At 37.2% G+C, this 27,859-nt stretch overlaps 2 protein-coding genes and 1 pseudogene across 4 annotated transcripts in view; 2 read left to right on the forward strand and 1 right to left on the reverse strand.

The window, feature by feature from the left end:
- Positions 1-772: 772 nt before the first annotated feature.
- KLHL41 (kelch like family member 41) lies at positions 773-15,656 on the forward strand. Its single transcript, XM_019727377.2, has 6 exons — positions 773-2,259; positions 5,358-5,515; positions 5,638-5,745; positions 9,244-9,429; positions 11,105-11,251; positions 15,311-15,656. Exons 1-6 carry the CDS (start codon positions 1,150-1,152, stop codon positions 15,420-15,422), a joined length of 1,821 nt encoding a protein of 606 aa, XP_019582936.2. The 5' UTR covers positions 773-1,149; the 3' UTR covers positions 15,423-15,656.
- Positions 15,657-21,496: 5,840 nt separating this feature from the next.
- Positions 21,497-24,647, forward strand: LOC109445271 (ester hydrolase C11orf54 homolog; annotated as a pseudogene).
- Positions 24,648-27,137: 2,490 nt separating this feature from the next.
- The window catches only part of FASTKD1 (FAST kinase domains 1), a 36,376-nt gene continuing 35,654 nt past the window's right edge, over positions 27,138-27,859 (reverse strand). For all 3 annotated transcript variants that reach the window (XM_074337621.1, XM_019727378.2, XM_019727380.2), the window contains one exon: positions 27,138-27,391. In XM_074337621.1, the coding sequence (XP_074193722.1) occupies positions 27,290-27,391 (102 nt within the window). In that variant the 3' untranslated portion in view covers positions 27,138-27,289. The remainder of the gene's footprint in view (positions 27,392-27,859) is intronic.

Here is a 27,859-nt window from a genome sequence, read left to right on the forward strand (position 1 = left end):
TATTCTTTCAAATAATGCCTTCCACATTCCATAATTAATATGGTGTTCTATTATAATCAACAACTTAAATTATGATTGCATTTATACATCCTTTTTTTGTTTTCATGTTTAAGAGCAGTTTTCGAAATTGTGCAGGTGAGGTAGCACTTTGTCCTGATTGGGCTATGTTCTGTTGGTGACATTATTCTTATGGGGTTACATCTGTTCTATTTTTTAACTTTTTATTTAATGAAAGATCATCTTCAACACTTAAAATCACAGAATATATTTAGGGATCATATTGTTTGTGTTTTTTATTTCTCTAGTGTTGACTTTAAACTATTTCTTTTTCTGGTCTTGATAGTTCCTTTTAACCTTTTGCGTTTATTTTACTTGTTTTGTTGTTGTTTTAAATACTTTGTGGAGCAAGGCAGGGTATGAATAAAGTAAATAATTTTATAATTTAATTCAATACTAATTATGTTTTTTTCACTTAAGAATAATGTCTTAGAAAATTAGCAGTTTCTCTGCATTTATTATTTCAATTGTGATGGGGTATTATTTTTGAGGTTTTCGTTTTTTTAATTATAGTACATAAGTAGAAGAAGTCTTTAAGTTTCCTACTTCTAAAAGAACATTACATATCTCACTGTGTTAAGTGGAAAATAAAAATTTGTGAGTAAGTTATTTGAAAGGGGTATGACTGTTCAAATGAATTCACTTCATATTTTTGATGTCTGCATCATTAATCCAGATACCCAGGTAGCTTGCCACTAGACCATTTTAGTGGGCTGACTCATTTTTATGATTCAGTTTTGTTAGTGCAGTAAACATTTTGTGGTAGCCTTTATCAGCATATCTTCTAATGCTTTCTGTATTTTAAAGTTTTTCACTTCATTTAAATCTCTTGTTTTTTAGCTGTTTCCTTAGTGATGAAAAATTTCAGTTGTTCCTTTCAATCTATAACAGCTGCAAGAACAACTCTTCTTTCCAAACTAGCTCTCGTACATTCCTGTTGTTAGAGTTGGTATCTATATTTAGCTAGTGGGATTAAATTGCAAAGGCTTCAAGCTGGGCAAAGCACACTGATCTGCCTTTTACAACTAGACCTGTGTGCTGCGAGGAGCTAAGGCCTTCAGTGTCCCCTTCCTTACCCAGGTTACTCACAAAATGGATTCCCAGAGGGAACTCGCAGAGGAACTGCGGCTTTACCAATCCACCCTTCTTCAGGATGGTCTAAAAGATCTCCTGGATGAGAAAAAATTCATCGATTGCACCCTCAAAGCAGGTGACAAAAGTCTTCCTTGCCACAGACTGATTTTGTCAGCTTGTAGTCCTTACTTCCGTGAGTATTTTTTATCTGAAATTGATGAGGCCAAAAAAAAGGAGGTGGTACTAGATAATGTGGATCCTGCTGTACTGGATTTAATCATCAAGTACCTCTACTCTGCCAGTATTGATCTCAACGATGGAAACGTGCAAGATATTTTTGCATTGGCCAGCCGCTTTCAGATCCCCTCCGTGTTCACTGTCTGTGTCTCTTACCTTCAGAAAAGACTTGCTCCTGGTAACTGTCTAGCCATCCTAAGGTTGGGACTTCTTCTCGACTGCCCAAGGCTCGCCATCTCTGCCCGTGAATTTGTGTCTGATCGCTTTGTACAGATTTGTAAGGAAGAGGACTTTATGCAACTGTCTCCCCAGGAACTGATCTCAGTCATTTCAAATGACAGCCTAAATGTAGAAAAGGAAGAAGCAGTATTCGAGGCAGTGATGAAATGGGTGCGAACAGACAAAGAAAACAGGGTTAAAAACCTTAGCGAAGTGTTTGATTGTATCCGTTTTCGCCTTATGACAGAAAAATATTTTAAAGATCATGTTGAGAAAGATGATATCGTTAAAAGCAACCCAGAACTCCAGAAAAAAATCAAAGTTCTCAAAGATGCCTTCGCAGGCAAACTCCCAGAGCCCAGCAAAAATACAGAGAAGGCTGGGGCTGGTGAGGTGAATGGCGATGTCGGTGACGAAGACTTACTTCCTGGTTACCTGAATGACATTCCCAGGCATGGAATGTTTGTCAAAGACCTCATCCTCTTGGTTAATGACACAGCTGCAGTGGCTTATGACCCCACAGAAAACGAATGCTACCTTACTGCCCTGGCTGAACAGATTCCCAGAAATCATTCCAGCATCGTTACCCAACAAAATCAGGTGTACGTGGTAGGAGGACTGTACGTGGATGAAGAAAATAAGGATCAGCCTCTACAGTCATATTTCTTCCAGGTAAGAAAGGCTATTTTTACATAAGAGACATAAAGGAAAGGTGGTTACTCACCATCCAGTTAGCTAATTTGTGAAGTATTCAGGCTGCTTGCATTTTATTCTCCTTGATACCTTATTCCAGTCCATAAAAAAGCTATAATCAGATTTCCTACCGTTTTCTAAGTTTCCTTGAACTGATTTGAAATTCTTGGCAGTAGCATTTTATCTCTTATTTATAGTTACTGCCTATAATATAATTTTGTTGAAAAATGAAAACAACTTGTGTATATATTTTACACACTTTGAATTACCGTCTAGGAAAAACTGCACAGTGTCACTAATTTGGATTGTCTAACAATATTTAGAAATTTTTACTTATGATGATTTTTTTGTTGTTGATAATTTTTTATATATGACAAATAATCACACTTAGCCATTATTACAACTTAACCTGTTTTGTGAAACCACAGAAGTTTGCAAGAAAACAAGTCCTCCTAAACTAATAGACTCTTCGTCACTTGTTTGAAGGGAGTTTGTTTCATAGTAATGCATTGTACTTTATCAGTTTAAAAAGGAATCAGTGACTTCACCTTTATCGTTAATAATGCCAATACAAGTACTCTGTAGCTTACAGCTAGCTCGGAGAGTCTGTTTAGGTCATACCTACTCATGGCCTGGGCTTTATGGACACTTGAGTTGGAAAGATATGGAAGTGTGGCGTGTCATACCACAGTCACTGTGTACTCTCAAAGTGTGTGAATACTGTGCATTCACGAAATACTACGTTTAACCAGCTTTTTCTAAGCTTGAAAAATGTAACTGTAATAATACATATTAATCATGCTTCTCAATTTTCAAAGTTCCATTGAACTATGTTAACTATGAAATGTAAAAATTAGACAGTAGAAGCTGTAATCGTAAGTCTGAATACAAGCCAGAAATTTTCCTAAGCCCTAATTTTAAATTCAGATAAATTTCTGAAAAGGCAAATTCAATTTAAAAGGCAGTAATTACATCTAGGAAGTAAAAATGACATCAAAGCACAGATAACCTAGAAATCATAGATCCGGGGAATACTTACAGCCTTATCTTTAGTCTTTTCTATCCTGTTACTACCCTTACTTTTATTGACACAGGCTCTCATTTCTGGTTCAAGAAACCTGCCTGATGGTCTTCATAGCTACAAAAACAGTTATACAAAGTTGAAAGGGTCAACTCCCTGTCAGTACCCATGCCTTGCTCCTTTTAAAAGGCACAAGATGCCAGGATAAAAACACCTGACCATAAAAGAGGGTTATGGCTAACAAAATACATGTATGAGAATTTCGGGTTTTGCATTTTTCTGCTTGGTGACATCTGTTTAAAATGTATTAAGTTAGGAGTAATATGACCTTTGGTCGTATGCTGTAAATAAGATTATGAGAATTTTTACACAGGTAAGGTAGTTTTTTTCATAGAATTAATAGATTCATCAAATCTTTGAACAGCACCACATCTTACAATAATCTAAGTCTAAACCCTAATTTTAAGGTGGAAACTGGAGCCAGAGAGGTTAAGTAGCGTGGCAGCTTACCTATAAAAGAGTCTGGCAGGCAGTTTACAGTTTCTTCTGCTGTAGGAAGTGCCCTCTCGGGGGTCGTATGGGGATGTAAACGTACTGTAGAGTGTGGGCAGTAAACCCTCCAGCGTGGGATTATGGTGGCTGCTGTTCCTATTTTAAAAAACAAACTGGATTTATGTAGTTTGTATTTGAATATCACTTAAAGGCTCTGTGAGGTTGGGCAAATTATTTAACCTTTCTGTGTCTCAGTTTGCTCATCTGTAAAATGGAGATAATAAAAGTGCCTGTTCTGGAGGCCTAAAGCAGATGACCTGTGTAAAGCACGTAGTGGGAACCGCGTCACAGAGTAAAAGCTCCACAAATGTTCATTATTATTTATACTATGCTACATACCACTTTCTTATCAAAGGATTTTCTTCAAAAATGAAAACATTAGTGGCCAACAATCTAGATGTCGAAATTAGTAAATGCAAAGCTAACGATGCACATATGGGGATTAAACCATTCATCTCGTCGAGTCTTGATTAGTGCTTTGCTTTCTACTAGATGCAGATACAGATAGGTTTCCACAGGGACCTCTCCCTATACCACAGCCTTTAATATCTGCATCTAATCTTGGTATCCAACTAGTCTGAGTTTTCTTCCTTTTTCTTCTGCTACATAGAAGTAGCACTAGAGAGACCAACAAATCTGTGGCTGTACTAACCTCAGAAAGCTGTTTTCTTGTTCCTTGGAGTCCTAAAATGAAATGTGGAAATTTTTAAAATTACCAATAATGCGTTGTCATAGTAACAGTAAGCTGAAGCTGATACCAGCCATACCAGAATCACCTACCTCGGGGACATGGGCACTTAGAGGGCTGTCTTAGGCTTGCAGAAGTAGCAGTAGGAAAAATAAGCATAGTTACTTCCTAATATAAACAGAGAGAGAGGGAGAGAGAGAGAGAGAGAGAGGAGTATTTCAATTGATTCTCAATGAAAGGAGAGGAGATTGTAGGCTATAACAGCTACCTATATCAGACACTAATAAACCTAAAAGTTTTTGACGGAAAGAAAAAGATACTGCCTAACATTCCAGTTGTCTGTGGACTGAGTGACAGGTCCAGCTGTCCTGGACGCCGGCTTGGGGAGCATGTTAAATATAGCATGTGGGGATCACTCACATTCTGTGACCCTCCCTGCAGCAACCTTTCTTTCACAGCATTGTAAAACTATTATGATTCCTGTTCAAATTCCTGAACAAAGAAACATGAGAAGAAAACTTGACAAGAAACTTCAGCTCTAACTGACCTCTGGCGACTATTTTATTCTCTTTCCTTCCTTGAAGTCCTGTACATTTTGGTACTTTCAGCTATTTTGATAAGCCAACTAGATTTTCTCATTTTTCTAGGTAATTCAGAGGTACCATAGGATAATTTTGGATTAGAGTTTTACTTTGTTTGCAAGATCTTTGACTACCTCAATGAATTCTAAACAACACACAAAGTATAGCATATTTTCTGGTACACCTGTAACTTTTTTTTAACAAGCTCTACAACTCATAATCTTTTTTCTTTCAGCTTGATAATGTAGCATCCGAGTGGGTTGGACTTCCCCCTCTGCCTTCAGCACGGTGTCTCTTCGGTCTGGGAGAGGTAGATGACAAAATCTATGTAGTTGCAGGCAAAGACCTTCAAACAGAGGCTTCGCTGGATTCGGTATTATGCTACGATCCTGTGTAAGTTGGCATGACATTCCATGTTCCTAAGCAGGCAGGTGTATGAGTGCCTATAACATATTCATATTTTGAGAATTGGAATTTACTAAAAGCATATAAATTCTATCATCTTCTGATTTTAGGGCTGTCAAATGGAATGAAGTAAAAAATCTTCCTATCAAAGTCTATGGCCATAGCGTGATTTCACATAAGGGGATGATATACTGTCTAGGAGGAAAGACAGACGACAAGTAAGTACTCTGAAATCTCCTTGTGGTTTATAGCCAAAGGATTTTTTATTACAAAGGTTCCTTTCTCTTTTAATTTGCATCTACATATTGAAATGAGACTTGGTTCTCATCCATAATTCTTTAGAAATAAATTTTTGAAAAGTTATTCAAGTATATTGTAAGTGATTTCTGAAGGGAAACTGTGGACAATTTAAAAGTTGCTAAAGTAAATCTGTAGATGCCCAGCATACAACAAGGAACAAACATAATATTAATACCTCCAACATAAGCATTCTTATAGTAGAAAAACAGCATTTAGGAGCATAAGCAAGTATTTTGCTAATTTATAATTATATTTTACTACATTAAAACCAATGGGCTTTTTAAATTAATTTAGTCATAAGTAAATAAAAATTAAGTGTATTTCTTTAATGTAGTATTTAAAATACTACTACTAACAACAGTGCATAAAAATGTGGATTTGTATTTTACATTCATAAGAGAGAATTTAGATAGGTGAGTTTGAAACTGAAAAGCACAGTAACTGAAAATAAGGTGATTATTTCCTCAGCAATGTTTTACTTATTTACTCCTGGATAGAGGTGGCATGCAAAATATTTAACAACTGGTCACAAACAGGCATTGATCAAACAGAACAGATACACTCTGGTATACCCACTAGCACCCATTCTCTTGTGAGAAAAACAGGATGAAATTTCATATAGAAACCTAACTTGATTTGTAGACACTTCTCAAGGGATAGGTAATTAGGAAAGAGATCTTAGACCTCAAAGGGAGAAGCGAGTTCAGAGTACTCCAGAAGTCAGCCAGTTAAGCCAGTAGCCTGTCTGATAATATGAAAATTTTCAGATTAAATAGTGAGAATTTCCTGCCCCTGAAAATTCTAATTTGGCTTCTCATCATCTGCCCAGTTAATGGCGATGTCCAGTCCTGGAAAGGGAGCCAGAATTAAGAATTGTAAGGGCAAAACTGGAGAGTAAAATATGGAAATGTGCTAGAAGTAAAGAACTTTATATTCTGGAGTTAGTAATTAATGGTTATTATTCAATTAAAATGACGAATATAACACAGAGAATGTGATTTTAAAAAGCAATGAGTTTTTATACAATCTTTTTATATTCAAAGGTAACATTCTGAAATTTTGATATCCTCCTTAATCCCAGCTATTAAATCCCATCAAGTGAATATTTAAACAAAGGTTATAAAACCCACTCTGTGCAAAACCTTATTTTGGATGATATACATTTCTGTTCAAGATTAAATGTCAAACGCACTACAGATGAAATAAAAGTTCTGTAGCTCAAAAAAATCTTATTTGGGGCATTTTTTCTGAGTAAATGGAATGGAAAATCTATTAAGCAGCTTCTGACTTTGGAAACAGTGACCCAGCCAAATAATTAAAATTGTTTCCTTCAAGTAGTATTAGTAACTAGGAAATTGATATGTCAGTAAGAAGCATACAGGCCTGGTCAGTAAGAATATATTAATCTTGAGAATATGATTAACCAAGACAACATTGCTTGGTAAATGCCAAAGTCAACAACTTTGAAATGAGTCATTATCTAAAAGTGAGCCCTGAATTGCACTAGTTATTATCACTGAATTTGAAGAACATGACTTTGTATCATGCTCTTATCAAGTTTTAAAGTCACCAAAATGCTCTTATCAAGTTTTAAAGTCACCAAAAAAAACAAACATTCCAATTTTAAAAAATGGGTAGAGGACCTGAATACACATTTCTCCAAAGAGGACGTACAGGTGGCCAACAGACATATGAAAAGATGCTCAACATCACTAATCATCAGGGAAGTGCAAATTAAAACCACAATGAGATACCACCTCACTCCTGTCAGAATGGCTATCATCAATAAATCAACAAACAACATGTATTAGTGAGGTTGTGGAGAAAAGGGAACTCTCGTGCACTGTTGGTGGGGCTGCAAATTGGTGCAGCCACTCACTATAGAAAACAGTATGGAGGTACCTTAGAAAATTAAACATTGAACTACCTTATGACCCAGCAATTGCACTTCTGGGTATTTATCTGAAGAAATTAAAAACACTAATTTGAAAAGATATATGCATCCCACGTTCACGGCAGCACTGTTTACAATAGCCAAGATATCGAAGCAACCCATGTGCCCATTGATAGATGAATGGATAAAGAAGTGGTACATATATACAATGGAATATTACTCAGACGTAAAAAATAATGAAATCTTACCATTTGCGACAACATGAATGGACCTAGAGGGTATTATGCTAAGTGAAATAAGTCAGACTGAGAAAGATAAATGCCGTATGATCTCACTTATATGTAGAATCTAAAGAACAGAATAAACAAACAAAACAGAAATAGACTCATAGTTACAGAGAACAAACTGATGGTTGCCAGAGGGGAGGGGGATTGGGAAACTGGGTGAAAAAGGTGAAGTGATTAAAAAAATACAAATTGGTAATCACAAAATAGTCATGGGGATGTAAAGTGCCAACATAGAGAATATAGTCAATAATGTTGCAATAACTATGTATGGTGCCAGGTGGACACTAATCGGGGGGATCACTACATAAATTATATAAATGTCTAACCACTATGCTGTCCACCTGAAACTAATATCAAATAATGTTGACCATCAAATAAATAAAATAATTTTAAAGATAAATAAAAAAAGTTTTAAAGTAATACTCATAGTCAAATATCAGATGAAATACTTCTACTTCAGATATCTGGTCTTTTATAAGACTAAAGAAAAAAAGTCTTCACAAAAAGTTGGGGTTTTGTTTGTTTGCTTTTTGGCTTTACCAGCTATATCCAGTTAATCGAGTATTATTTGGAATTCTGAACTCCCATCAATAAATTATGGATAACTTTAAGGAAACATAAGAAGAATAATTCAGATGAGTCCAGGTTTTTCTGGTAGCATTTAGCATATAATACTGTTTTCATCACTCGTCAGCTCAGATGATTAGTTGTCTAAACTATGGGCCAGAGTTCTTAGAGTTCCTAAAATGCATTGGTGTATCAGTGGTAGACTAAAATGAAATGAGCCGTCATATTACATAGTTAAATTTAAAATAGGTGCATTCTCACCTCATTATTTTTTAACTTAACTGATTCATCCAGGTAATGAAATAAACAACAGTAAGGTACCTCCATACTGTTTTTATGACTTTTTTAGTCTATTCGTGTCTTCCATTAAAGTTAGCAACAGATAGGATTAAAATCCATCCTCTTAGGGCTTCTAGGCAGTTGCCAAAAGTAAAGGTAACTTACCTTCCAGGAGTATATTTAAGTTATGAAATAGTTTGGGTCCTCACATTTGGAATTGTCCTTTGCTTGGTGGCACATGTTCAGACTAAGAATCCTTTGGAGTTTTTCTGATCCTCTGCTGTATTACATATTGCATATGAGAAGCAAAGCTAAATGACTAATGAAGTTGCTTCTTTCAAAAAAGGAAGCTTCTAAAAGGACCATTTTGTTGTCTTTTATGTTTATAGAAAGTGCACAAACAGGGTGTTTATCTACAACCCCAAGAAAGGAGACTGGAAAGATATGGCTCCTATGAAAACGGCTCGTTCGATGTTTGGAGTGGCAATCCATAAAGGCAAAATTGTGATTGCGGGTGGTGTCACTGAAGATGGGCTTTCAGCTTCAGTTGAAGCTTTTGACCTCACAACCAATAAGTGAGTTACTCTATCTTACTACATGCACCGTATGAGTCATACTGCTTTCACTTGGGATAAAAAATTAAGCTTTCTAATTAGGAAATGAGTGGAGGGCAGGAAGGTAAGGATTAAAGAGGAAATATCTTCATCTGGGTTTCTTTTGCCGTTACTGGCTGTAAAAATGCCTAACATTTTGCTGCATTACATGTGTTTGTAGTTTGGAACACATGACTCTCAAGTTAATGTTGGAGTGCTTACTTTGTATTTGTTATTAACTTGTGAATTTAGTTGTGCAAAGGTAACACTTCTGAATAATTGTCTACACATAGGTGGATATACATGTTTCTATAGAGTTATTTGATTTGAAATATGTAGTTTCTTTAAGGATGAAAAAACCTCCACCTTAGCTTATGTTATTTGTAAAGCATGAATGCTTCAGAAGTTTAATTCTTTTATGCTCTTTCTAATATTCTTAAAACTTTCATTTTTGAGCTTTTATTGGCTTAAAGTTATGTGAAAAGACATTTGACAAATATTTATATAAAATTAGTCTTTTTCAAATTTTTGAGCTCACACATCTGAATAAGTATATAGTTTTTATACTCCTAGTTTAGCAATAAAGAAAAAATTAGAGCACCATTATTACTTCTTAAGGAAACCATGTGTACTGCCTGATTACAAAGTAGACTTTAGTTCTGCAAATCACAAGGAACTTGTCTGGAATAAGACTTAAATAATCATTAAAAATCATGTTTTTGAAGCATATATAATATGGGTAAACTCATGATCTAGAAAGTTAAAGCAGTTCACAAAGTTATAAATATGTTCTTAGTTTTGTTCATATGTATGTATGGATGTTTATATTTTAACTTATGCCTAAATTTATTTTTGTATTTAAAAATGACAAAATTACACCAAAACATTGCTTATGATTATGTCTGGAGGGCATGATCGTAGAACATATTTGTTTTCTTCTATACTATTCTATATTTTCCAGATTTTCTACAATGTACATATATTATTCTTATAATTGGAAAAACAGATATATTTTAAGAAGAAGTATAAGGTCCACTTTTAGTGCCAGCATCATAAAGAGCTACCAAAATGATTAACTCATTCTAGACTCTTGTTCCTTCCAATTAATTTGATTGGTTTTATCTTTCGTTGTCCTATATCAGATGGGTGTTAACATTAAAAACTTCCCTTAAATCCTTTATTTAAAAAAGGTTAAGCACAAATGATTTAAAAAAAATTTTGAACCCTAATTTCTAAACTATCCTTATCATGTTCCTTTATTACAAAGGATTTGGGAATTTCTTGAGAAATGATGGCGATCAGAGTTTTTAAAAATTTGTGTTAGCATTCAAATGAAATCCAGTACAGCAGGGCCTAGGAGTCCTAGAGGCGCCACAAAACTCCCAGCTTATGGCCCGTGGTTTGATATCCACTGCTGAAGGTGTTAACTGATGCGAAGTATGTTAAGATTGACATAGTGAGAACTTTATATCTAGTCTGGTTACAACATCTTTTAAATAAAGAAATAATATTTAGTTATTTTCCAGTAGCAAATTTAATCTTCTAATTTTGGGTGCCTATGCTAGTTGAATTTATTATAATTTCCTATAATTGTTCAGTAAATGCATTTGGCATTTCTTTAAGTTTTACACTTGACTATATTTTCAATAATTCCTAGATGGGAGGTAATGCCTGAATTTCCCCAAGAAAGAAGTTCCATCAGTCTGGTCAGTCTGGCTGGCTCTCTGTATGCCATCGGTGGTTTTGCCATGATTCAAATAGAATCTAAAGAATTTGCACCCACTGAAGTCAATGACATATGGAAGTAAGTATTTTCATTCCAATTTTCTGAACCAAATCTAAAATCAGATAAGCTACTTCTTGGTGATAGGCTAAAATACTCTTTTCACCTAAATGAACTTTTGCACATGCCACTTACTTGATCTGGTCGGTACTGCTTCTAATTAGCTATGAACTTGGGAAAAAACTTATCTGGGTCTGTTTCTTAATTAGTAAAATGAGAATTGGACTATTGACCCTTTAAGCTCCATTCCAGCTCTAAAAGTGTATGCTCTAGGTAAAGCAAAGGCTACTTCCAAACCACTTACCTTTCTACCAGAGAGTATTTTATTTCCTAAGAAAACAGAGTTCTGAAGAAATATTTAACCTTTTGAGTTTTCCATGAACTCATAGATTCTATTTTAAATCTAAAGAGTTTTAAAACTCTATTTTAAATCTAAATCATTTAAATTTAAATGATTTTCCAATTTTTTGAGGATTAAGTTACAAAAGCTTTTGGAAAAAGGAAAAATTAAGAAGTAGCAATCCACTTGACCTCCCAGATAAATGTAAGTTGTGTCATGAAGAGTCACATAGTCAGGGGCAGGATGTAGCGTGCATAGACGTCTGGTCACCGTCGGGAAACCAGTGTCTGCTGAATGGCGCCTGTTGCCTTCTGCCCCGACGCCGTGCTTGCTGATCTAAGATTGCAGGAAATAGATCTCAGTTGCCTGAGGTGAGCGTGAGTGAGTGAGTTCATGCTGTATACTCACCCCAAAACTGCCACACTGATGCTTTCCCCCTCAGCTTAAAGGCCAGCCCCCACTTCCAAGGCTGGATGTGCTTATCTGACCTGTCACCAAATTGCCCAGAGCTTTGGTATCCAAAGTATGGTCCTTGGACCAGCAGTGTTGGCATGTCCTGGGAGCGTCTGGAGAAGTGCAGAATCCCAGGCCCCGCCCCAGACTTACTGAGTCAGAATCTGCATTTTAACAAGATTTCCAGGTGATTTGCTTACATATTTAAGTTTGTAGGTACGGGAAGAATTATCAGTGAAGGCATAGTACTGAACCTGAAAGTGAAAAGTGGAGATTATTTGCTCCATATCTGGCTGGCACAGGCCTTATTCCCAGCTGGTGAACTGGATGGGTAAAAGGCCAGTAGCTTAACCAATTATTTTGTATATCTGACATCATTTCCTTATGTTGTTGTAATAATAACTGGCTGTGTGGAGGGCAAGAAAAAAGTGGCTATAAAAGAAAGTTAACTATGACCCCTCTCCCCCCAAAAAAGGGGAAGGAAGAGAAAGAAACGAGATTTCCAGGGAGGAAAGAGGTTAGACTTAGCAAGAGAGTGAGATGGGGAAAGACTGGAAGCAGTAGAAAAAAATGAATGGTTGGGAAGGTTAGAGTTTTTGCAAAACGGGCAGTTACCAAGAGTGAATAGGCAGTGATTGTCAGCCCTGGCTGCACACTAAACCTGCCTGGGATGCTTTTAAAATATACCAGTGCTTGGGCTTAATTCAAAACAATTTAAATCCAAATTTCTGGAGGTAGGGCCTAAGCATCATCACTATTTTCTAAAAGCTTCCTAGGTGAGCCTAATGTGCAGCCAGGGTTGAGAAACACAGATGTTAAGAAAGGGTGCTGTCAGTGAGCTGAACCCCACATGAGCCACTCTGGTTCCCCATGGGGCTCAAACGCCAAGTTGCTTCCGCAGGAGGAAGTTGTAAGCAGTAAAGGAAAGTACAGCATCTCCTGCAAAAGGCAGCCCTTACATTGCTGAGGGGAGCCTGAAAGAGGGATCGTCTCTGATTACGGTTTATTTTACACTTAGGGCCGTGGTAGCCAAACGTGCTTGCTCCTGGGAATCGCCTAGGGAGCCTCAAGAAGGACTGATACTCTGTCCCACCTCTATTGATTGTGATTGAATTGGTCTCAGGATAGTCTGGGCTTTGGAACTTTTAAAAGACCCTGGCTGATTCTAATGTGCCCACAAGTTTGGGAAGCTCTGGATTAGGAAAGGCAAGAGGGGCATTCATCACTATGTGCTTGGCTGTAAACTTAAATTTTAGGTTACTGGTATTTTCCATTTGGGTAATAAAATCTAGACTAGTGATTCTCAAACCTTGCGTGTATTAGAATCACTTGGAAAAAAACTTTAAAAAGAATTCTCATACCCAAGCCATACTCCATATCAATTCAGTCAGCCTCGGGGGTAGAACCAGGCATCAATGTTTTTCATGTCTCCAGGTGGTTCCAATGTGCAGTCAAATTTGAGGCCCAATGATCCACAATGGTTCCATTCCCAAAGCAGCATCAGCAGCCCCTGGGTATATGGCAGATATGCAACTTCTCAGGCCTCCCTCAGACTGACTGAAGGGTCTGGGAGTGGGGCCCGCAATCTGTGACTTGGTTGAAAGCCACTAATCTATGGAAAAGTGGCTGCCCACTTGCCCTCAACTTCTTAGTGAATCTCTATTCACACATGCAGAGAAGGAAAAAAGATAATATACCACATTCTAAACCTATGGACCCTCTTAACGTGATGTGTAAAATAAAAAAAATCATTCATTTTTTTCTTGAAATCACTGCATTATTTAGAATTGGCCAAGCTGAACGTAAAAACTGTAACTGCCCACAGACAATAGTTTAGTGGTTATCAGAGGATAAGGGGGGGAGGGGGGAGGTAGATGAGGGTAAAGGGGATCAAATATATGGTGATGGAAGGAGAACTGACTCTGGGTGGTGAACACACAATGGGATTTATAGATGATGTAATACAGAATTGTACACCTGAAATCTATGTAACTTTACTAACAATTGTCACCCCAATAAACTTTAATTAAAAAACAAAACAAAAAAACAAAAAACTGTAACTGCCAGGATGCAAATGCTTTTAAGCCTCATTTAAACTCAACCTCTTACTGCTTAAATATAAGTGGTCACTTTTCAATTGGGTCATTTAAAACCATTTTTTATCTCTTAATTTGCTGCCCCAAAGTTTGTATAGATAATTAAGGTTCTTCCCTTTTTCAGTAATAAAATATTTTTTTGCCTACTTTTCTCTCCATAAGAATCACTCGGTGCACAGTACAACTGTTGAGAATTAAATCTGGACCCCTGAAGAAATTAAGTCAGATAGTGCATACCTTACATAGGTATCAGCTCATTTTAAAATTATTATTTTAAATCTTATTCATTCATCATAGAATGATTTGGGATATTTCCTATATGCCAAGTATTGACAGCTTCTGGAAGAGGGAAGATACTCTGGTGAATAAGATATATTATTTGTCCGCAAATACCTTTGAGTTTGTTGAGGACATAAATATGTGTGTGTGTGGGGGGGGGGTTATAAAATAGATTAATTGCTATAATAGATACTATATAAAGGACAATGTGGGAGATGAAAAAAAAACCAATAAACACTGCTTGGGGAGGCAACAAATGCTTCAGAGAGAAAGCAGCATTTAGGAGTTTCTCACGAAAAGAGAGAAGAGCTTTCCAGGCAGCAGAGGAGAGGCTGTTTCAAAGGAATTCAGTTTGTCTGTATCTTTGTAACCCTGTATATTCAAAGAGGATGACCAGTTCTTACCTAATCTGAAGTGCAAAGTCTAGGAATAGGACTCACACAGGACAACAAAGGGGAAGGAAAGTGGATGCTTATGTAATGACTGACCACTAGTGTCAGGTGCTGGGCACTAGTGTATGCAAACGACTGAAATCATAATCAACGAACTGCTCATCCCATTTTTACTCTAAAGGTCGAGTCTGCTCGCCTTGACACTTGAAGACCAGCCATATTTATCAGTCCAAAGGTGAATGCTTAATTGCCAGTGTCTATTACTCCTCGTTTCTGGACAGTCTTTGATTCCCAGAGAACACTTTACTGACTAAGCTCCAGAATACCGTAGCAGTAGTTCAGGCATAGCTCATTCAGAGGATGCATATTTGGGGAGGAATTCAAGTGTTATTCTACACCAGTCACATGCACCCTCCTCTGGCTAAGAGCCAGTAGGGTTTCTCAAAGAGCTACGTTTGTATATTTAACACATAAAAACTATCTACTTAAAAACTGTTTATTACTTTGTTTTCCCCATCAGGTATGAAGATGATAAAAAAGAATGGGCTGGGATGTTGAAGGAAATACGTTATGCTTCAGGAGCTAGTTGCCTCGCAACACGTTTAAATCTCTTCAAACTGTCTAAACTATAAACAAGAAGGTGAAGAAAAAAATAGATTGGGAGGTGGTTTGCTTGGATAATAAGGCTTTAATTTATTCTGTGTTGTTGTTTTTAAAGCCTATACAGAGATTCATGTAGAAATTACTAAGTTATTGGCCAAGAGGTTAGCAGTGGGTATCAAAACCTCAGTCATTGAATTTTCAATGTAATGATCAGTGCTTAAAACTTTTCTAATGAGATAATAAATATTAACATGAACAGATTATTTCTTTTGTTAATCTATCTCAATCAATTGTAAAGCAGATTCTCAAATTTGAGTTACTAATCCTTTCATTTGCATTGTTAGAGTAACTTTACACTCATTTTCTATTACAAATGAAATCAGAGAATGAAAAATATACATCTACATTTGCTTCAAGATATGACAGAATCCTGCACATTATATTAAAGATTACATGCCATGAGACTTTGGAAATGCTATTTAAGGAGTATAATAAATGGGTCTCATTTCAAGGGGAAAAGTGTCTAAGTAAAAGTCTCTAAGTCTAAGGGAAAGTGGTCTTTCTTTTTTCTCCATTCCTTTTGCGACACTGGTATACTGTTTGTGATTTAAATCAAATTTCAATTTTTTTTCAATTTAAAACCAAATCAGTTTTCAAGCCATCAACTAAAGTATCTGTGGTTGGAGAGTGGGAAAGTATGCTTAAACAGCTGAGGCAGAAGCTGAGGCCAGTGGGGGCAGAGAAGGGTATACAGTCATTGGTTTAAGCTTTATCTATTCTTTCAGTGAAAGAGCTACCTATTTGCAAATTGCTAATAGAACGAAAGGTGACTGTATTATTCCATTTTCTGGGATATGAGACCCTTACATTCAAGCTGTTTGTTCTTAGTGTATGTAGTAAGTTGGCTCCTGGATCTGTCCACAACCATCACATTCAACTTTCTGCAAGTCATCAACTAATCATTGCTTATGGGTCTCACATGCTTTCATAGACATGTTTAACTTCTGACATATGTTATTTTCTGAGAACCCTGACTTGGGACTGATTTGGAGTATTCTATGATTGGGGAGAGAGTGCTGGACTATGTAGACATGAGATTAAGTTGTAAAAGTAATGTTTTGGGAAGAGGAAATGTTCTGGAACTATAGTGATAATGATGGTTGCACAACCTGTGAATATACAAAATAACCACTGAACTATACACTAAAAGGGTGGATTTTATGGTATGTGAATTATATCTCAATGAAAAAGAGAACACTTTTGTTTATAACAATCCCAGTTATTTAGATAGACAAACCATCAAACAGAAATATAAGTGTATATATAAAGAAAACCATTTGAATCAGGCAGTCTAGAGAATGAAGAATAAGAGATGTGTTACATGAGAAGTCAGATTATGTGCAACAATAAATGAAAGTACATTAGGGTCACTTCATGAAGATGTCTATGTATCTAACGTATACAATATCTGGGTTTTCATTTATAGACAAAGGAAACAATTTATAAACCTCATCATTCTAATCATTTTACTCAAAAAGTTGCGTAGTAAAATATTTTAACCTGTTCAATGAAGGGTTTAGTTATGGTAATCATTGGCTTGGAAATAGGACATGTTCATAAAAATGGACAATAAACACTTAGCATTTAGCATATAAGCTAATAAAAATGCATACCAAGAGGAAATTCAGAATTACGGAGACTGGCTAAGAAGAAACGTCTTTCATTTGCTTACTGTTGTGATTCTGTTTTTCAGAAAAGGCTCTGTGAAGTTCATATTTTGCAAAATCATTAAGTGTTGAAGCTCAAATCATGCAAAATAATTGGATATTTTAAACAAGCACTTTAAGCCTTAAACTAAATATCAATGGAGCAAATTACATGAAGGATACACATTTTAAAGGTACACTTATGACTCAAGGCACTCTAGTTACCAACTTATTTTGGGACAGAATGAATTTAGAGGGTCATGCAGTCAGAAGATAGCAAATTTCAGATGGCCAGTTATTGCACCCCCACCAAGTGGCCTGAGGGTAGTCACAGTATGGCTATCGGCTGAGCACAAATACGTCACTCCTGGAAGAAGGGTTAGGGGTTATATCAGGCCTTAGTAACTATTTTATTGAATGCATGTGTTGTAAGACAGAGAAAATTCTTATTCCCTCAGCATGTGTAGGATCAGACCAGGTCAATATTGGTCCATTTCCCCCTCAGTTATCTCACCGTTTCTTTGCTTCCATTTATAAGAAAAATCTTCTCTTTTCCCACTTTCTCTTGAACCAGGCACACCTTTCAGACCCATCACTTCACCAAAACTACCGTTGTCAGTTACCAGTGATTTTCATGTTGCTAAATTTAATGGACATTTCCCAGTCCTCATCTTACCTGAACTATCACCAGCATCTGATATAATTGCTCACTTCCTCCTCCTTGAAATGCTTTCTCTACCTGGCGTCTAGGAAGTAGACTACATATGACTTTTCCTCCTACCTCACTGGCCAATCCTGTCCAATCTCCTTTGCTTCTTCTTGACCTCTTCATTAGAAGTGCCCGGCACTCAATCCTCAGACTTCTCTTCTGTTCACACTTTCCTCTAATCACTTTTTAGTGATTTCATTTAGTCTCATCACATTAAATACTGCTGACAACTTCCAAATGTATATCTGGAGCCTGGACCTCTCCCCTGACTTCCAAACTCATTTACTGAAGTGCCTATTTGGTATCTCCACTTAGATGTCTTAAAAGGCGTCAAAAACTCATGTCTAAAACCAAACTCATGACCCTCACCCCCACTACCTCCCGTTTCTCTTCCCATGGACTTCCCCATCTCAGTCAATGGCAAGGACATCTTCTCAATTGCTCGGGACAAAAATGTAGAATTATCCTTAAGTCGATTCTTTCACTCATACCTCATATCCAATCATTGAGTAAATTGTTCCCTCTGCCTTCAAAACACATAAACAAATCTGACCACTTCTCATTGCCACTGCACCTCCACTGCCACTATTCTCTCCAAGCCATCATCCATTTCTTGCCTGGTTTATTGCAATGACCTTCTAATGGGTTTCCTTGCTTATATACTTGTCCCACGGCAGTCTTTTCTTATCTCAACAGTAGCCAGTGATCCAGTTAAAATATGAATTCTTTATTCCTTTGCTAGATATTCACCAATGGCCTCTCATTCACTTGGAGTAGCCAGGAGATCATATATGTTTGATTCTGTTATTTCTCTTTTCTCTTATTAAACTTCCAATTCCCACTTCTCATTTGTTATGCTCCAGCCATAGATTTCTTGTCATTTTCAAGCATGCCAGACATGTTCTCACCTCAGGATCTTTACCTACACATCCCTCTGCCTGGAGTACTCTACCCCCCAGATGGCCTCACCTCCTTAAGTTTTTACTCAAATGATAACCTCAGTAAGTCTTTCCCAAACCACCTTATTTAAAATTACACCTGTCAGCAGAGATCCAAGATGGCAGAGTAGATAAACACTGTGTCTGCGTCCTTCCGTGAACACATTAAAATTACAACTAAATTATAAATCAATCAACCTGGAGAATCATGTGAAGTCTAGCCAAACAGAAGTCCTATAACTGAAAATATAAAGAAGAAGCAACATCGAGACTGGTAGGAGTGGAGATGCAGAATGGGCCCCAAACCTCTGTCGGGAGGTTAAGAATCACAAGGGATATTTCAGCGGCAGAGGTTCCCCCTGGAGGGGTGAGGAACCACCCAGCCCCCACACCAGGCTCCCTAGCCCAGAGTACTGGTGCCAGGAAGAGGAGCCTCCACAATATCTGGTTGTGAAAAACAGTGGGGATTCTGACCATTTGGGTGGGACAGAAGGCTGCAGGAAACCCAGATGTCCTCTTCAACAGCCTGTGCACAGACTCACTCACTCACAGGCTCTTACCTTGGGCTCCAGCGGAGGGATGGTGACTCAGGGAGGAGCATCAGGGACATACAGGGAGCAGATTGGTGTGTGTGGCTGCAGGGGGAGGACTGGAGGACAGTCAGCATTTTCCTGGTGAGGAATCCTCCTCCCATGGAGCCAGCAGGCAGGAGCCATTTTTCCTATGTTGAGCCTGCCCCCACAGGCAAAATCTTGATTGGCTTGGTGAGCTTCCCTGCTCTGCTCTGCTGACTCAGCTGGGACCAGCGGGTGGAGGCACTTTCTCCTCGAGCTGCCAGCCCCGCCTGCATCACACTCTTTCTTGGAAAACTATCAAGTCCGCGGGCCCCAGGTGGGAGGCAACTGGCCACAGTGTGCTCTGAGACTTTTTCAGAGTAGCTCCAGGCTCAGCGCTGGCACCAAACAAGAGTCTACCGTATTTCCCCCAAAATAAGAACTAACCAGAAAATAAGTCCTAGCATGATTTTTCAGGATACTCATAATATAAGCCCCACCCCCAAAATAAGCCCCAGTTAAGATCGTCAGTCAGACGGATGCATTTAGTAGGTCCGTTGCAACACACGACGAATGTATTGAATTATAATATTAATATATAATTAAATATAAATATTATTGACATTACAACTTAAATAATGTAAATTATAGTTAAGTATTTGTAAATACCCAAGCGGGTGCCTTTGGACGAGAGGTAAACGCCTATGTAAACAGATGAACTTAAGACTTATTGCCGAATGACCAATCGGAGTACAGATGCAACACAGGAATAATGTGCACTTGATAACAAACGGACGTGGTTGTGTCTAATATGAATCTTCATAATTCAATACATCATGTGTTGTAACAGACGTACTTACTGCACTCGTGTGAAATAAAGAAATGTTTTCTGAATTTTGGTGCCTGCAATTTTTCTTCACTTTTGTGTGGACCATCACTCTTAACTGTCCTCATTTTTGTTGCCACTCCTGTCTCGTAAGTCTTCAATTAACATTTGATTTAATGGTAGATTACAAGGGAATAATATTTTGAGCCCCTGACAAGATGAGTGCAAAAAGAGCTATTCCATCAAGTACAAGAAAGGAATCATGAAGGACTCCAGGGGCAAGCATCTTATGGTTTTCTGCAAAGAGAAGTTCAATCTCTGAATGGTCCAAAAATGGCGAGCAGAGTACGATAACCTCAGTCAACAGGTGAACAAGGGAAATGCTAAAAAGCACAAGTGTGGATCAGGCTGGCAACCATTATTTCCTGAGCTGGAAGACATCATCTGTGAATGGATTGCTGACAGGAGAACAAAGGCTTTGGTTGTGTGTAAGGCTGATATTCAAGCATTTCCTCTTGCAATGGCACCACAGAAATATCCCTAGAAGAATTCAAAGCATCACAACACTGGCTGGCTGGCTTCCTTCAGCAATATGAACTGTTTCTAGGATCGATAACATTGTTCAAGCTGGCAGATTCTGAAGTTATTAAACGTTCACTTGCATTCAAGTCCCTTGTTGATGGTATCGGCTTTTCTAAATACCAACTCTCCAACATGATTGCTATGGATGAAACTTCAGTGTTTATGGGCCAAGGATCTCAAATGACAATTGATCAGAGGGGTGCCTCGTCAATCTACATTCCCTTCACTGGTTACAGAAGTGCACGTGTTACCTGTATTTTGGCAATTCGTCTGGATGGAAAGAAAGCCCCACCTCTAATCATCACTAAGGGAAAGAAAGATTAGGTTGAACATGTTTCAGGCATTTATGTTCTTGAAACCGAAAGAGCCTGGTGCATACAAGCAGGTATTATAAGGAAGTGAGTCGATTTAATGCTGCCACTTGTTTTGCATAGTGGCCAAAAAGGTCTGCTAGTCTGGGATTCAGTCAGCACTCACCGAGCTAAAGACATGAAGAACTTCCTTGCTGACAGAAGAATAGATCAAATAATGATTCCCACAGGAATGGCTGCTTACCATGTTTTCCCCGAAAATAAGACCTAGACAGACAATCAGCTCTAATGCATCTTTTGGAGCAAACATTAATATAAGGCCCGATCTTATATTATATTACATTATATAAGACTGGGTCTTATATTATATTAAATTAATATAAGACCCGGTCTTATTTTACTCATAGTAAAATAAGACCGGGTCTTATATTAATTTTTGCTTCAAAAGACGCATTAGAGTTGACTGTCCAGCTAGGTCTTATTTTTGGGGAAACGGTATCTCCAGACTCTTGATATTGCAAGAAACAAGCCATTCAAGGACCATTTGCACGTGGATATCAATGACTACATTGAAAATAGAATGGAGAGAAATCAGTGTGGAAACTTTTTGAAACCTAGCCTGCAAGAGGTCGTGATTTGGGTGAAGAGTTCATGGGATAAAATCACTGACAGCTGTTGTCAATGCACTACGAGCAGGCTACATGGACAAGAAGTGCTCATTTAAGGAAAGCTCTATTGCTGGACATGAGAGATTGGGGCCAATGGTTCTACAGGAAATGGAGTTGCAAGAAATTCAAGCCGGAATTTGGGTTTTGGAGAGTTATGACGATGTTCCAGAAGAACATGACATGACTGTATTTGAATAAATGTAGATTTTTATACATGAATAAATGGAGATTGTTGTACATGAATAAATGTAGATTGTTGTACATGAAAAAATAAGACATCCCCTGAAAATAAGCCCTATGCATCTTTTGGAGCAAAAATTAATATAAGACCTGGTCTTATTTACAGGGAAACATAGTACATTAACCTGGTGACCACAACTCTTCCCACTCTAGTGACTCCCTGAGACCCTGCCTCACTCAACTCACATACCACACAAGGCATTATCAGTAGTTGAAAGTTAAGGGAATTGGCAGGTGGCAGCAGGCCTCGGGATGTCTTGGCATTTTGCAGAGTTACCCTAGGTCTGGTACTGGTGACAACTGTCCTAGGTTCGCAGTGTGGCCTCTCTTACGTGCCTCCAGGTTTAGCACAGGCAGCAAAAAACTGCAGACCACTTTGTAGCTCCTACCAGGCAGTCCCTGGACAGTCACAGGCAGTGGCTGACCTGGGCCTGCACTGGAGCCCCTCCCAAGAGGCCCCAGAACCAATATACTTGGAAGATGGCTTCAGCCCACAGCAGAGCACTGCCCAATTAACCCCACAAGCAGCACACACAAAGGGTGGACTAAAAAGGCACCAGAACCCACTGGGGTGAATCCCACTCAGTGGGGTAAGCCTCCTGAACAGCTCAGTGAGAACTTCAACAAAGAGATAATAGAGGATGTAGAAACCATTAAAAAGAACTAGTCAGAAATTAAGAATACAATCACTGAAATGAATGCACTAGAAGGAATTAACAGCAGACTAGATGAAGCAGAGGATCAAATCAGAGATTTGGAAGACAAAGTAGCATAAAACACACAACTGGAGCAGCAAAAGAGAATTTTAAAAATGAGGACAGTTTAAGAGACATTCACATCATAGGGGTACCAGAAGGAGAAGAGACAAAACAAAGGATTGAGAACCTATTTGAAGAAATAATGACTGAAAACTTTTCTAACCTGGCAAAGGAAATAGATATACAAGTCCAGGAAGTACAGAGGGTCCCAAACGATGAACCCAAACAGGCCCACACCTAGACACAATTTAAATGGCAAAGGATAAAGACAAAGAGAGAATCCTAAAAGCAGCAAGAGAAAACCAACTACTAACTTATAAAGGAGCTCCAAAAAGACTGTCAGCTGATTTCTCAACAGAAACTTTGCAGACCAGAAGGGATCGGCAAGAAATATTGAACTTGATGAAAAACAAGTATGTACAACCAAGACTACTCTACTCAGCAAAGCTATCATTTAGAATCGAGGGACAGATAAAGAGCTTCCCAGACAAGAAAAAGCTAAAGGAATTCATTACCACCAAACCAGTATTACAAGGAATGTTAGAGGGACTTCAAGATGGGGAGAAAAAAATCGAAACTATGAATAATGAAATGACAATAGCTACGTATCTATCAACAATTACTTTCAATGTAAATGGATTAAATGCTCCAATCAAAAGACATACGGCGGCTGAATGTCTAACAAAACCCTTACATATGCTTCCTACAAGAGACTCACTTAAAATTGAAAGACACACACAGATAGAAAGTAAAGGGATAGAAAAAGGTATTTCATGAAAATGAAAATGAAAATAACAGATGGAGGAAGTGGAGTTGAAAGAGGCAGGATTCAGCTGCAGGTTTCCGTAAGCCATTAGAAGACAGATATGAGAAACACAGTCCTATCTTCAAAGATCACAGTCTAGGGAGAAGAAACAGAGCAACAGATGGTCACAGAGCAGCAGCTGTTCCTGTTGGGTACACCGTTCACTCCTGTGATAATTAGCCTACAGTAGTTTTATTTGTATATCCTTACACCTAAAGAAAGAAAATGGCACGTGCTGAGTATTCCTTTCATGTGCCAAGTCTAGAGGAGTTTGTTGGAGTTCTGCAGAAGAGGCTAAAGGATAACTTTGTTGATGTCCAGGCCTCTAAAGTTGATTGCTATGATTTGACTAGGAGCCATTTACCTTTCCTGTAAAAGGCATCTGTGGGAAAACTACAATTGCAGAAATAGGAGGTGTGCCTTACTTATTGTCTCTTGTAAATAAAAAAAGAGTTTATAATCTAAATAAGATCACAAAAGAAATCAAGCTACCTGGAGCTTTTATTCTTGGAGCAGGGGCAGGCCCATTTCAGACTCTTGGGTTCAATTCTGAGTTTATGCCAGTCATTCAAACACAAAGTGAACACTAACCTCCTGTAAGTGGAAGTTACTTTGCCTGTGTTAACCCTGCAGGTGGAAGGTGCCTACTAGAGAAATACAGTGAGAAATATGATTTTGGGTGTGCATTACTGGCTAATCTTTTTGCCAGAGAGGGCCACCTGGAAAGGTCATTGAGGTGAAAGCCAAAAGAACTGGAAAACTTAATTTTGTGACTTGTATGAATGAGACAGACTCTTGAAAAACATTATGAATATAAGCCTGTAGGGATGGGAGATACTTTTTTAATTCAGAAGGGAAAAGTGAAGACTTACATTATGCCTGCAGAATTTTCTTCCTGCCCACTGATCTCTGAAGAGGTGAATAAATGGTTGCATTTTTATGAATGAAGGCTCCTTTGGTGTGTCTGTCAGTTTTTGTCTCTCGAGACCCAGGGTTTGATTTGTGATTGGAGCACACTCACTGTTTTAGTCATCGTGGAGAAGGTAGACACTACCATTACGACTCTACCCCAGACACAGTGGAATATCTTGGCTACTTCTTACCTGCAGAGTTTCTCTATCACATTGATCAACCAAGAGACCCATTCATTTGGGTGAGATTAAATCAACTGATATTTAGAAAAAGAAATGATTAAGGATAATTAATTCATTAATACAAATATAAAATCCAATAGAAGTGATCTCACTACTTACACCCTATTTTTTAAGCCTTTAAATGAAACATATGTTGACATTACTCTGTATTATTTCATAGATTTATCTGAAAAGTTTATTGGGAACAAAGATACATGATGGAGATGTTCTTCATTATTTTTTTATTCTAAAAATCAGTCCTAAGTATAAACATGATCTGAATTATTTGGTTATTTTTACTATTTAATAGTAATAACTTACATTTGTTTCACATTATTACATTTTTCAAACTAGTCTCACAACTGATAATTGGATATTTCTGGGTATTAGAAAAATCAATGTTGGAAATTTTGATAGTTGTTGAATCTTTGTATTGAATTTAAAAAGCCCATTTTAGAAGTCAGAGTATACTTTTTTCATGGATAAGGTGGTCAGAGGGAGCAACTTTACCCCTTTTAGTGCAGTTGAACCAGACTCGGTTTGCAATTTGCCTTTCACAAACATTAGCAACTAGATGATTAGCCATGATTTCTCCTTTGTTTGGATTGCCAACTGAAAGCAGTTTGTGCCTGGTAGGTTATTTGCAAGAAGAGAAGGGAAAAGAAACAGTATCAAAATACAACATTGAAGTGAACATACTTTAATTCATAAGTGAGGCTATTGCTAAACATGACCACTGTCCTTCGTAAAATATAAAATTATACTCTTACTAATTATGGTTGAAATTATCTTCAGTTTTCTCCTATAATAACCATTAGCCAAAAATCAACTCTACAATTTTACTAATGCCAACAATGTACAGATTTAGGAGCTCTTTAGTACTAAGCACATAATAAATCTTCAAAAAACATTTTTTTATTGTCTTCTTTGGATGTTAGCTATTACATGTCCTTTGAGTTAGCTATTAAATATTAAGTGAGTAAATCACTAAATATTATTTAAAAATAAGCACTAGTTTGTAGTAAAAAAAAATGAATAAAAATTTCATATTAAAAAATAATGAAAAAAACATAAAAGCTAGGGTAGCAATACTTATACCAGACAAACTAGACTTTAAAACAAAGGCTGTAAGAAGAGACAATGAAGGACCCAGTAATCTCACTTCAGGGTTTTTATCTGAAGAAACTCAAAATGCTACTTCAAGGGGACATGTGCATCCATATGTTCATTGCTGCAATGTTTACAATGGCCAACATGTGGAAGCAGCCTGGGTGTCTGTCGATGGAAGAATGAATAAAGAACAGGTGGTACACATGTGGTACACATATATAATGCGTATATGTGGTACACATATACAATGAAATATTGCTCAGCCATGGAAGGGAATGGGTTCTTGCCATCTATAACAGCATGGATGGACCTGGAGGCTGTTGTGCTGAGTGGAGTGTCAGACAGAGAAAGGCAGATGCAATGTGATTTTGTTTGTATGTGGAATCTATATAACAAAATATAGAAACAAAACAGAAACAAACTCATAGATACAGAAAACATTTTTATGGTTGCCTGATGAGAGGGGGGTTGGGGGTGTGGGTGAAAGAAGGGAAAGGGAGTAAGAAGTACAAAATGGTTGTTACAAAGTAGTTACAGGGATGTAGGGTTTAGCATAAGGAATACAGTCAATAATATTGCAATAACTATGTATGGTGTCAGATGGGTACTAGATTTGTTGGGGTGATAGATGGGAGCGGGGATTCAGAAGTACAAATCAGTAGTTATAAAACAGTCATGGGGATATAAAGTAAACCATAGGGAATATAGTCAATGATGTGGTAATAACTATGTATAGTGCTAGGTAGGTACTAGACTAGTCAAGGGGATCATTTCTTAAATTATATAAATGTCTAACCACTCTGCTGTACACTTGAAATTAATATAAAATAATATTGAATGTCAACTGTACTGATACATTTAAAAAGGGGAGAAAGTGAAGGGGAATAAGAGGTCCAAATTTCCAGGTATAAAACAAATACACCATGGGATGTAATGTAAATCATAGGGAATATAGTCAATAATATTGTGATAACGTGGTATGGTGTCAGATGTTTACTGGACTTATCATGGTGATCACTTCTTTAGGAATATAAATGTTGAGTAACTTTTGGTGTAAATGGTGTACCCCTGAAACTAATATAATATTGTATGTTAGCTGTATTTTTTAATAAAAATCTTTAATAAAATAAAAATTACACCTATCAACAATATTCCTAACACCTCCTCTGAATTCTTCTCCATAGCATTTAATATCATCTAAGATATATTTTATTCATTTATTTTGCTTGATTCCATCCCTGGAAGATATGCTGTATTCACTGCTCTATTCCCAGCATCTAAAACAATTCCTGGCACATAGTACGTACTCAATGATGAATTGTAAGCTATTTTAAGTTTCTTAAAAGCCACATGTCTTTTTCATTAAGAATTTTAAATAATTTCCCAACCAGACAGTAGACAAAATATTGTGTTGTAAAATATCTGTTTATTTTAATAGGGATGCAATTGACCTTGAAATTAGTCAATTCTATACTATTATATTTTAACTGAGTCAGGTCACTTAATTAAAATAAGTTCATATGTGATACAGTATGATAACTAATCTTAAATAAAAACTACAATCGTGATTTGCCTTCTCCAAATATATGTTCTCTCAGGTAGTCCATACGAGCATCCTTTGTCGACAGTGCCATAGAATTCCACTCAAAATGAGGGATCTGTAAAATAAGTAATGGAATTTTTAAGCAACAACAAAAAATATCAGGGAAGACTTCTAAGCACGACTGAGCAGAGCTATAGGAACCCTATAGAATTAGTTTACATAAGCATAGCCTACGAACCCTTTTTGGAAGCCAAGTGAGTCCTTCCTAACAAAGCCCAGAAGACTTTTTTCTGCCTCACAATTTCTTTCATCCTGTTTCTAAAATATCAACAATGGACATTTTTTCCTATGTATCTTTCCTACATTCATACACTAGCCATTTTCTCATATAATTCTATCCATTTTGTAAGATAAATGTGCAAATCAACAGATCTTCTAGAGACAAGAAACAAAGCTTTTTATTCTCTTCTTATGTCCTAAATCGAGGATGTTTTGTTTTAGAGATATTTTAATACAATTTTTTAAATATTAAAATGAGGGAATTCTAGAACTTTAACATTAAAAGGTAACGCATGTACAGGCA

The sequence above is a fragment of the Rhinolophus sinicus genome, linkage group LG01, assembly GCF_036562045.2.
Source record: "Rhinolophus sinicus isolate RSC01 linkage group LG01, ASM3656204v1, whole genome shotgun sequence".
Lineage (NCBI taxonomy): Eukaryota > Metazoa > Chordata > Mammalia > Chiroptera > Rhinolophidae > Rhinolophus > Rhinolophus sinicus.

Excerpts from the sequence above, each read along its gene's own strand:
- KLHL41 (XM_019727377.2), top strand. The coding sequence starts at position 1,150 with ATGGATTCCCAGAGGGAACTCGCAGAGGAACTGCGGCTTTACCAATCC. Across the intron at positions 2,260-5,357 it reads TACAGTCATATTTCTTCCAG|CTTGATAATGTAGCATCCGA; the intron begins GTAAGAAAGGCT and ends TTTTTCTTTCAG. Across the intron at positions 11,252-15,310 it reads GAAGTCAATGACATATGGAA|GTATGAAGATGATAAAAAAG; the intron begins GTAAGTATTTTC and ends TTTCCCCATCAG.